The 12,086-nt window shown below is 40.0% G+C and overlaps 2 protein-coding genes across 23 annotated transcripts in view; one reads left to right on the top strand and one right to left on the bottom strand.

Moving 5' to 3' along the window:
- LOC116243858 (uncharacterized) overlaps positions 1 to 12,086 on the top strand; it is a 654,784-nt gene that overhangs the window by 220,343 nt on the left and 422,355 nt on the right. The gene's annotated exons all lie outside the window — the stretch shown is intronic.
- Positions 6,886 to 12,043, bottom strand: DYNLRB2 (dynein light chain roadblock-type 2). Its single transcript, XM_031615346.2, has 4 exons — positions 11,708 to 12,043; positions 11,502 to 11,577; positions 8,032 to 8,199; positions 6,886 to 7,178 (listed from the first exon to the last, which is right to left on the bottom strand). The coding sequence occupies exons 1-4, from the start codon at positions 11,990 to 11,992 to the stop codon at positions 7,135 to 7,137; spliced, it is 573 nt and encodes a 190-aa protein (XP_031471206.1). The 5' UTR covers positions 11,993 to 12,043; the 3' UTR covers positions 6,886 to 7,134.

The raw sequence follows: 12,086 nt of genomic DNA, 5'->3' as shown, positions 1-12,086 counted from the left end.
CACAGTCCTCAAGTTTAATATGCAGAAGTAATTGTTTCTACAGCAGATGAGTGAATAGCAGCTAATTGATTAAGTGGGTGTGGGAGTGGGCAGGTTGATCTTCTGCGTGCTTCAGTCTTGAGTGAATGATGGGGTTTTTTGGTTGACTTTGGATCCAGACTGAGCTTGGTTGGCACAGCAAGTGGGAGAGGCTTTTTTTTTTTTGCAAGCATTATGTTGGTGTTTACCTGGTACAATTTTAGACCTAGATTTTATGTCCTTTGCCTCTCCGTGCTTCAGGTAACAGCAGAGAAAGGAAGGGATTTCTTATGACTTCAGGATAATTCCAAACTGCCCTGGACTTCTTTTGCAAGTTGATTGTTGGATGGGATTCAGCTCATGAATGAAGAACAGATTATGTTGATGTCTGCTAATCTCATTTTTTGTAGTTCTGTAAATCACTGTGACTTTTATAATGCCCCTTAAGTCTGATGTAAATTTACTCCCATAGATGCTTTACCCTGACCACGTTTGCCAAAACTGGCAATGCTTTCCATGCAGGAGCACAGAAGTGCACTGTGTCCAGTGTGTGTGGGTGCACATGTATTTGCATTATCCCCTGTGCTAAATGTGTCCTACTGATAAAGTCTCCCTTTAAGTTCCTTTTGGCTCTGCTTCACACAGTCATTATTCAACTTCATGAAGTTGGCCTGCTGAAAGAGCATGCATAAACCTGATACTCCTTTATCTTACAGCAGCCTCATGGAGGCAGGGCTTTGTGGAGAGACCTGGGAAAAGGCTGTGCAGGAAGTCCTCCAAAAGTGTAGATTTTCTTGTTTGATCAAGCACCATTTCTATAGTATAGAGGCCACAAATAATCAAGATGTCTATGCAATGCTATTTCAACAGCTTGATCTGTGAGGTCCCTTCCAGCCCAAGCCATCCTATGATATAATTCTATGACCTCCTCTGATGCTGATGTGTTTGTGTTCAAAGGACTTTCACTTAAATATGGAGTGCTGCCAGTCACACCTCATTCGAATCATGGTAGATGGAGATTTTCTATTGTTGATGGGATAGCAGGAATGTTTTTTCCTTAATCTTCTGGCATTCTTTGAAGATCAACAGTGCAATTACACCAAGAACTGGATTTTCAAATGGGTGTATCTGAGGAACAGGAATGGATTGCATTCATAAGACATGCTTGTATTTATCTTTTGTGCATTGCAAGTGTGCCCCCGATGTCAGTAGGTGTGTGTAGATGTTATCATGGACTTCTGAAAAGCAAACTCTGGCACTGGTAGATAAATAGCCTTGCAAATATTGCAGGGCTGATTCAAAGCTGAGGCTGTGGATGTGCAGTTATTGTCCCTTGTTTAAATATCTCTTTAATAGGAAAGCAATGTCAGATGCTTTCTCATAATGTTGAGGAGCCTTGCTATGGGGAAATCAGTTATAATTCAGATGAGACCAATTACTTCACTGCGGAAATTAATCAGGAGTGTGCAAATGGTGGAGAATGAAGGCAGGACAAGGCTTTCTGCTTAAAGGTGCATGCAATTGGACTATAAGGGAGAAGAGGAAGATATAGCTATTAGGTTTTCATTATAGGATTTGGGTTATTGCAATGTATGGTTTGGGAGCAAAAAGAAGAAAGGTGACTCTCAAGGCCTTTGGGATGCAGAGTAGCTAATCGTTAGTGGATGTGAAGCAAGCAAATCTAGAATGCAGCAGCATTTTCGTGCTTACTTCATAAACTCAAGGACACAATGCAGAGACATGGTCGTTCTGTTGTCTGCCATCTAATGGCCAGACAAGAAAGCAAAGTAACCTGGTTTCAGCCTGTGGTCTGTGAATCACAGGGGATTCTGGGGCTAAATACACAGAAAAATAAACAGAAATGCAAGCTCTTGCACAAAAGTTTGTCTGTTACACTGAGGGATGTCATTACAAATGGCCACGATAGAAAGCTGCTAAAAAAAAATAGAGCAGAATTCCATATTTGCCTGGCCACGTTATTTCTAAATATTGTTGGTCTTAAAGCAAATACCAATCTCTTAAATGAATGAAAATCCATAATTTGAGACATTTGGAATTTTCCTTTCTTATGAGCAGGTGAATTACTCTGTTCATTTTCTCCACTTCTCCCCCACTGATGTGCAGCAGCCCATTCTTTTATTATAATGTGCAGTCTATCAGATCTCACAGTGATGGGGGATGTTAGCACACACCTATGCCTTTTCCTCTTGGGCAGACCACAATGGCACCTGCAATAACTGACACCGGTTCCGCAGCACAGAGATAGTGCTGGAGGTAAATCTCTGCCAGAATAACAAAGAATAGATGGTGAGATGTTCTGGTTTAATATCCGCTCCATCTTTCTTATCTATATTAGAAACGCCTGTCAATAAGGATGACTGAGTAGAGCTGGAATTATGAAGCACCTTCCAGGTTCCTTTATCTCCCGGAGCAACATTAATACTTATATCTAGTAAAAGATACTGGGTGAAGGAAAGACCATTGTTTGCCTGTGCTGGTGCATTTGTTTAGGAAACACGCCTTTTAATTCCATAATGTTATTTGAAATGCCTTCTTCTGCTCTGAGAAAATATCCACTTTTGTTATTCTTTGTGAAACAGAAGCTGAAGATAGCAGGCTTGCTCACAAAAGCCCTGATTTGAATATGCTAATGTTAATTTAAGCATTCAGTTGCCAAATTTTCTTGTGAGGATTTTTTTTTTTGTAGTGTGCACATTTAATATTTGTGTATGCATTATTCCCTGTGCTTCTCTGATTCACAGACACTGAGTAAATATTGTCTTTCATTATGATCTACAGCAGAAGTCAAAAATGACACTGCAAAACGAAACTCCTGTTCCCAGGTACAAATCTCCTTTTTCCTCTTTTTTTTTTTCCCTGGAAATTCAGGGGAAATTAATTCTGCACCCAAAGAGCTTAAGAACTTTATGGTTGATGCTTCTAACCTAAATATTACAGATAATGCTGATTTCTAATATGGCATCTGGCTGAACTAATGGTGTGTGTGAATCAATTCCTCTCTCCATGTAGTTCTGCTGTTTTGAATGCAAATGGTGCAAACAGACATCACCTCCCCCAACAGGAAATGGTGATCAATGGAATGAGTAATAAAACTATGACGATAGGAAACTGTGTACTTTTCTCTTTTAGAGCATCATTGGGGTGGAAAAGTGCGTGAAACTCTTAACTCTCTATAATAAGATCTCATATCTGTGAGATGTGATTTCTGCTGTTCTAACTGTAAGCAGAAGGTGAAATGCATTACTTGAAGTGAGGCACCATGGGTGTGAAATACATGAGAACTCAACAAAACAGCCTGTTTGGCAAAAACAAACCTATCAGCTGCCTAGAAAGTGGAGGCTTCACAGAGGTTGCAGTGTATGAAATGCTGCAATTCATTGGTGTGGCAACAGTGGAAAATCTTTTCAGTAGGCTGATGGCTTTGCAGCTGTTATCTCTAAAAACAGTAGCCTATTTCGTGTCCTACCTTTACTGTGAGCCCCTGGTGAAGCAATGTTGTGTTGTATTGGTACATCAAGTTGCCCGAGGAGGTTGTGGATGCCCTGTTCCTGGAGGCATTCAAGGCCAGGCTGGATGTGATTTTGGGCAGCCTGGTCTGGTAGTTGGTGGCCCTGCACATAGCAGGAGGATTGGAATAGATGATCATTGTGGTCCTTTTCAACTTGACCAGGTTGTTCTATGATCAGCACAGACACCTCTGTGAGAAAGCAGGGGCAGTGAATACCTCTGGTAGCCAAGGGAGAGCTACAAAGGTCTGACTAATGCCTTGCAGGAATGTAAAGAAGAGGAGATTGACTGTGGCTCTTCTACTTCTTCCTCTAAAGGGAAGGAGTAATAGCCTTCCTTGCCATTACTCTCCCTTCTAAAAATCCTGTTGTAAGGATGCGTTTAACAGTACTGACAAAATACAAGTACTGAATTCCTTTAAGTCTGCACAGGTGCCAAGTTAGTTAGCAGTTATTATCTTACAGATGCATTACTACTTGCATGGTTTGTGAAACATTCATTGTATCCCACGCTTATGTTAAATTTATGTACATGTGTTAGATCACTGAGTTATGTACACCTCAATCTAAGCTGAAAAATACCCAATTTGGTACTTATACACTGTGTGAAGTGGACAAAATGATTAATCATAGGAAGCAGGACTACCAAATGCATTGACTAGGCATTAAATAAAATATTCGACTGTATTTAATTGGCATATAAGCCAATTTTTGGAGAGTGAAAAGTTGACTTAAATGAATCAGCAGGCAAAAGTTGTTGTCCTGTGAAGGACCATACATTGGGCAAGATTATATGCTTGAAACTCCACAGTTCTTTATTTTGAAAGTGGGAGGCTGACTCTATGGGGTCTTATTTTAGTTTATTTTGAGGATCCCGAATGAATGATGTGGACATCATTTATTTTTCTTGGCTGATTGCCCAACTAGCATGTTACAATTGAACCCAAAAGCTGCCTTTCAGTGAGCAGCAGCCATTCTTGACATCCTCTACACTCACTTAACAAAATGATCACCTGTATATATTTCTTTCCTCAGCCTCCTCCAGTTAATTGTTAACTAGTGTAATCTCTGCTGGTTCACATTAACGACAGCCTAAATGACGTGGTGTGACACTTCTGTGGTGCTCAGCTTACAAATTATTTCCCTGTATGACTCCATTCCTTCTGAATGGCTCATCTTTGTTAGATCAATGTGCTGCTAAGGGTTTTCCACTGGGACCTGACTATTGTTACTTCCATTTCCTAACAACGGACATAAATGAGAAGTTTATACGTGTTCAGCTTGCTTTTGCTAGCAGAAAATAGGAACAAATTACCAGGAAATGAAATGGAATATTTCAATTTATGCTCTCTAGTTGCCAAAACTGTATGCTACTACAATGCTTTCAAGGAAACCTGATTAGAGACTGCCCTTGTAAGAGTATCTGGCAGAAGCATGGCTGAGCTCACGTGTTTGCACAGCATTTGTTACACATCGTTATAAACAGACCAAACTTTGCCCTCTTATCTGCATCTATGCCTCTCATAGGAACAGTGAAAGCAAGTAATTTGTGAGCAATACTTGACCCTTGGAGAACAACGTGCATCTGCTTAAGGCCTTTTTTTCCTACAAAAACACTTTTCAACAAAATGATTTAGCAAGTGTTTAATTTGAACGATTTGGCTTAAGTGTCTTTTTGAGTGCTTTATCAAGCTAGAGCAATCATCAGCTGCTTAATAAATATTGGATTAAAGTCTGTAAAGGGAACTAACACATGTATCAGAAGGACAAAAATGAAAGAGCCTTGCCAGATACTAAGCTTTTCTCTTTGTTATGCACTGCTGTGTTGTGTAGGCTGCAGTATGTATTTCGCTGATGCTGGGAATTGCAACACCAATATTATTTTTGACAATAAAAACTGTAACAGGGACTGTAATTCTGGCAGTTTGCTGGAGTTATACGGCAAAACCTCTATAGAATTCAGTGCTGTTAGAGAAAACTACAGGAACAAAACTATTAGCCCCAAACACCCATTACTAGCAGTCACAATTCAGCAGTACTTTTGAGTATGTGCTGAAATGAAAAATCTGGGCTTTGAATTGTCAAGCATTAAACATGCTACGATGTTAGAATAAGGATATAGTAATATATGGTGATAATTAAAATGCAGACGAGTAGAAACTGTAGTATTAAAACATTGCCATGTGTCAGTATTTTTCTTCATAACAAGTTAAAGTGGTTATTTTCCAGTGCATGTTCCAAAAACACCCTAGCAGTAATAACACTCTTCTTGCACTGCACTGTGTACTGTCACCAATAGCTGTCCCTTTGGTTTATGTATCCTTATTGTTTTGAATAGATCTGCCCAGCTGGATTGCTGTGCTTAATTGCCATCAAACTGTGTCCCTGTGCCTTTGGGTTGACTTCCTCTCAACGCATGGCTGCACAGAATCTTCCTGTGAGCTCCACTCCCCATTTCCTGGGTGTTGAATCTCTGCTAACCTTTGAGATCTCAAAGCTCTCAGGTTTTTCAGTGGAAGAACTCTCCTTTGTGTAAGCTTTAAGTGATACAGAGCAGAGCCCTCAGAGCAACTTGCTGACTTTACGTCCACTGAGACGTTTGGTGATCTATTGGTTTCATAACCTCAACCACAATTCATACGATATAATACAAAGATCCCTGAGCAGTATTCAACAGATTCATTTTTCATCCTCGTAGACATCTCACATTTTTTTCTTTATCTGGAATAATAATAAAAAAATCTTATGATAAACTGAAGACAAACAGGCTTGACATGTTACAGTTGTTGATAACTCATGCCTATAACGTACATGGGCCTGATATGGGAAACTGATCTGGGAGCTTTAACCACCACCCTTTATTGCATGTCATTGGGGAGTGCAACTTGTGTGTTGGATCTAAATATTTAAGCAGTTATAAAATGTTTTGGTTTAATTATGACATTGTTTACCAGCAAACTAGTAGTAGTTTTATATGTGAGTGCTATCTCAACTTTGCTTCAACTTCTCAGCAGTGGAAATGCTCAATGAAGCTATTGTTTCAGTCCATAGGAAGCGGAACACGAGCAAAGATGGTTGCTTTTCACTTTTCTTCCCCAGAAGACTCAAAACAAAACAACCCAAAAACCAGGAGTTGAAGGCAGGGCAATAATGGCATGAACTATGTTGTTCACATTTGTTTTCTTCAATACATGTAAATGGTTACTCTCTTACAGTCACACGTTGATGTACACATACGTTTCCATGCTCTGTGACCTCCATGCAGTATGATTTCTCCTGCATGCAAGCTAAATTTAAGTAAAATGTTCTTGAAATTAAGACAACTCGGACATCCATTAAATCAAAGTTTAAGCATCTTGCTTTATTATTGGTCATCAGAGTATTAGGGCAAACAGTACTTTAATATTTGCATTCTGAGTTGCTCAAACACAAATTGATACAGCTATAACAATTTTAAACTGGCAGCACTTTCGGTCACAACTGAACAATTGTGTGAAACTTGTTAGTGCTGTGATGCTAAATATCAGTAAGGAAGGTTGGTTTAACAAGAAGAGCTGCATCACTGCCTGAAAATAACATCCTGCTGGGTCTATTCGGATGGGTTCTGGATAACAATCAGCAGATACTCCTTATCTGCAAAAGCATTTAACACTGCTTTGTTAAAATGTTTTTCCTTCTTTCCTTATAAATCCTCATAAATAGTCCATAATTGATTTACCTTCTTTTTCTTTAATATAAGAAAAAAGCAATAATATTCATGTAATTTTCAAAATTAAACTGCTTAAAAGGAAAACAAAAACAAAACAGATTTCAGATTAAAATTGTCATAAATTGTAACTATAGCATTTTAAATTATTTTAGTAAGCAGAATATTTGCTTTCAAGAAGCTGTAAATATATTTAAACAAGAAACAGTCATAAGATAAGCACCTGGAAGCCAGCACTAGTTATAATAAACTTATGGCATCTGCAGCCTCTTCTGCAGGTGCAGGAAACTTCTTTCAGTTCACTATCTGCTTTATTTGGAATTGAGAACCCCATTTAGAGATGAAAATAGCAGAAAAGGTTTGAATAGGCCTTTATTATGAATAAATTCTAAGCATGCCAGGCTTTGCCAACTAATTCTAAAAGCCTGGGGAAGTTTTTGAGAAAATTCTATTGGATAGCTATTTATTATCTATTCTAAATGAAATATTTCCTTAAGTGAATTTAGTAGGGTCATATTTACTTTAAGAAATTAAGAAGTTAAGTCTACCTCTGGGCTTGTTTTGTTGCCTTCAAGGCAACAATATACTGCAAACCTGGTACTTTAAGGTTATGAGGTTATGAAACCTGGTACTTTAAGAACACTTGTTTCCATGCTGAATAGATAGCTTTCTTTTCACGTATGTGTGTTTAAAGTACATTTCCTCCAGTAGCTTTACTGGTGAACGGTTAAAAGAAACTTGGAAGATATCCTTTTCTGTCACTTTAAATAGAAACGTTACCTGGAGCTACCATGATTTCATGTTTCTTTGATCTGATCCTGAGGAAGGTTAGATCATTCTGAGGATCAATATCTCTCACTGTGCTCCTCGCTTTCATGGTGAGCTGATGAAGGAGACCTGCATAGTGCACTGTTGTCGAGTTATCAAGAGTTGTTCTTATTGGAATTCCTGGAAAGAAATAATTTTCTCATTCAGCCATTTAGTTAAGTTTCTTATTTATATACAGCAGAGTTTAAAACAACAACAACAAAGGTCTTCATGGGTTTTTTGTTTGTTTTCCTGCTTTGTAGCAAGGAGTTGCTCATTGTAGGTATCGATGTGTCTTTTTAAAGTGTAACTTGTATTCATCAGTGGCAGTTAAGCATTGAGTTGCCTTATGGAGCTGTTGAAAGAGTAATTGCTGTTCAAGGCTCTTAAATTCAAATTCCCTTCAGTAGTACTTAACCAGCACCCGTGCTTCCTCAGTTAAACGCTGTCACAGAGTTTGTTACTTTGGCTGTAAGAATGGATATGCAGTGATAGGAAGTTCTTCCCAGCCTAAGGGCAGAAGTGGTGTGTGTGCTTTAGACAAGCAAAGCCACTCTTGGATCAGTCCTTCAGTTACATGCAAAATATTGATAGTGCATTGATCCTAACTATTAAAATATGATTACATAAGATTAATTTTTGATGATTTAATGAATCATTGTTTATCAATGATTTGTTAACCATGCTTTTTATATTAATAGGCTACCACGTGAAGCTGAATGCATAGAGCTCATAGTACTCTTGCAAATGTAAAATAAATGTTTGGCTTTAATAAACTTGTTTCACTAATAAAAAATTTATTTGACTTACTAACAAAGGCAACAGATTAGAAGTTAGCAAGGCAATTTTCTCTTTACATACTTTTTCATGTCTTCCAGCTGGGCAGGATAGGAATACAAACATAGAGTAAAATGGCTCAAGTTGAAGAGTTTGATTCATGGAAGAAGAATTAACATGCAAAGATAGGGAATGGCAGGTAAAGACTTAGAGGGAAATGAACAAAAGAAATACAAGAACCTCCTCAGATATTAGACTATTCCATAACTTTCCTAGCAAAACATTATTTGAATCACTTGAAATCAGTGCTGTCATGAGAAATAATCCTGTGTTGGTGGGATGCTTAGTGAAGCGTAACATGATGACCCAGCGTATACTTTTGTGTAATGTTAGTTACACAGAGATTGAAAGAGGTTTTGCAAAAACAAAAGAGGTGCCCACAAGCACTGCATTAGCATGAGAAGATCTATATAATCACAGCATTAAGTAGTAAATCACTTACAAGCAGCAGTGAGTGTGTCAGGGTTATATGACCTCTTATCTAAATGACCACTTCAGCAAATATGGCACTTTTAATGAAAATGGTAAATGTTAAATGATTCTCCAAGGTCTAATAATTACCTGAAAATGAGTTGACACTAGTGACGTTCTTAGATGAAAGCTAAACTGTGCTTACTTTAGGACGAATGCTCTTTGCCTCTGCCCCCCAAATTAGCGAGAAGCAAATAAATCCTTCATTAAAAATGCTGCACTGTGATCCTTCACAAATGAAAATCTCCAACTGTTGCAATCCTTTACAAAATGAACAATGTATGCTTAGCATGGTGTTTCAATGAAAAACTCAACCTTGAATGTTAAAATAAGTGACAGGCAATATTTGTGTCAGGAATCTTTTGGTTTCTGTTCCATCTGAGTGCTGCTACATGGTATTACCCATACTATTAAGAAACCTTTGTAAAAGATAAGAATATCTGCACTACTTAGATGGAGCAGTGCTGCTTAGGTGTAGGCATGCTACAAAATTAGGCAACTACATATCTGCTTTGAGATTTAGTTTATGGAATCTAATTTCTTGGTGTGTTGTGTACCTCCTGATGGGGTTCAGCACCTGTTGTGTTTGCAGTTGGTGTAGGAAGATTTCTAAGTGAGAAGCTAAAACCAAGATTCCTGAACTAGTCTGTCTAGTGGAATTCAGTCTGGCCAGGTTTGTGAGGGTGGGGAAGTTTGAACAGGACATGGTGGGGAGACTTTACATCTTGTTTTGAGTAGTATAATGTCCAAAACCCCCACCAAAGCTGTGCTCTGGAGTGTTCTTCCCCCTTCGTAAATCAAAGTTGAGACAGAGTGTGTAAGAGCCTTTGAAATCGCGTGGTGTTGTCAGGAGAACTCTTCATAGCTGTATCTGAGCATCCCTCAATAGCACAACTGCACCATAGTAAGTACATGTGAGCATACTGCTGCAGTTGTACACCTGAGAGGGAAAGCATACTTGACCTAGTTGCTAGAAACTCAACTGTGCCAAGATACTGAACATAAATCTGTTGTTTTTCTGTTGGATTACATTGGTGTTTTTGCCATCATAAATGTATCAGTCTGTAAACTCAGCAAGGGTCATCTGTGTTACCTAAGCGTTGATTTTGTTCATCTTTAGTTTGTAGCTACATGGATAAGTCACTTTCTATTTACTTAATCACAATACAGAAACAGTTGAACCAATACCAGCTCTGAAACCAGCCTGTGTTTCAGGTTAGGAAACACTTATATCCAGAAATGAGCACAAAGAAGGCTTTTGGTTACTGTTTGCTGGGCTATGAGTTCTTGGCTTGCATCTATTCTGCGTACAAGGGCACCTTTTGCTCAGCATGTCCAGGCATGCAAACAATTGTCCAGATTTTCTGAAAACTGAGTAGCATTTGAGCTTCGTTCTTAGTGTTCTTTCTACTTGCTAAACTGCTGGCAGTGCAGTGTATTTTTGAGGGTGTTGTAGAAGTGAACCAAATTTCAGGCAAGGTAATTGAGTTGTCTTATCTGTACAGGAATGATTCAAAGATCAACCTGAAGCCTAGCTTCTGAAAACTGGTTTCTGTGATGAGCTTTGCTTTGGCTTGTAGTTCTGTGTCCCAGCCAAAGACTGCATGACAAGAATCTTGCTTTTCCTCGTGACATCACCCCGTAACACTGATTTGAAGAACTTCTGAGTGTTCAGTAGAACCAAGGAATGGTTCCCAGCAATGGAAGCCCAACTTAGTTTGGTAGACACATCACTCCTTGTCTGCTCTTTCCCGACTTTTCAGAAGAATCAAGGTGGCAATGAATCTATGCAAATACAAAGGATTTGGGGCTGAAAAACACCTGCCAAAACAACAGCTTAGTGCCACATGTTCTGCCTTCTGTAGCCTGCTGAATGATGCTCCAGCTATGGTGCTGAAAAAGGAGATATTTAGTCAGACAAGGAGACAATTAGCAATACATAAGTTCCTAAGTTACATCAAGGTTGCACTGTGAGTTACTCCATCAGCTTTCTGTGTCCCATGGACTTGAGCCAGAGCCTGCATCACGAGGGCATTGGGACACGGCTACAGGCTGTGCTGTTCTGCCTTACAACCAGACACGTGCACTTGAGAACATCTTCCTAAGGCACTTGGAGAAAGCCGAGGGCGCTTTACCTTCTGCATTGACAACCATAGTCGCCACGACCCCTTTGTGGGCTTGAATCCTTTTTAGGGTTTCCTCCGTTTCAGCCTACGGGTGGAGAGACAACAGCACAGCCCCACGGCTCCCGCCCGGCCGCCCCACCCCGGCTCCGCCCGCAGCCCCCGCCCTCCCCAGCGCCGTTCCCGTCCCGGGGCAGCGGGAGGAGCGGCGCCATTACCATGGCCGGGCCGTTGGGGGGAGCGGCGGAAGTGACGCGGCAGCGGTGCGGGGCGGCTCGGGGCGAGGCGGGAAGCGCGGGCACGGCGTGCTTGGATGTCGTCGGAATAGAGCTTTGCTGCTCGAGTTGGCAAACTGCAGACGTGTAAAACTGAATTGTACAGCTGACACATAGGGTAACAGGTTGGAAGGGCCAGACGTGATCCTGGCCCCAGTGAGCAGACAGGCACTTCCAGTAGCCCAGAAGTTTCTCAAGGCTTCTCTCAACACTGCTGCTTTCCTTCATGGCGGCACGATGCCTCGGTTTTTCTTTTCCAGAAGCAGAGCAAATATCAGCTCGGCTTTGCAAACAAACAAACAAGAAAAAAACCACTCACACA

This window comes from Phasianus colchicus, chromosome 13 (genome assembly GCF_987193195.1).
Source record: "Phasianus colchicus chromosome 13, bPhaCol1.hap1.1, whole genome shotgun sequence".
NCBI lineage: Eukaryota > Metazoa > Chordata > Aves > Galliformes > Phasianidae > Phasianus > Phasianus colchicus.
The sequence above is the reverse complement of the archived record's forward strand: the minus strand, read 5'-3'. Positions and strand labels throughout refer to the sequence as shown.

Bases quoted from the DNA above. Each gene is read 5' to 3' on its own strand.
- DYNLRB2 (XM_031615346.2), bottom strand. From the start codon at position 11,992: ATGAAGGAAAGCAGCAGTGTTGAGAGAAGCCTTGAGAAACTTCTGGGC. The intron at 11,578-11,707 runs GTAATGGCGCCG...CTCCACCCGTAG, and splicing joins CCCCCAACGGCCCGGCCATG to GCTGAAACGGAGGAAACCCT. The intron at 7,179-8,031 runs GTAACGTTTCTA...ATGCTTTTGCAG, and splicing joins TGAAATCATGGTAGCTCCAG to ATAAGGAGTATCTGCTGATT.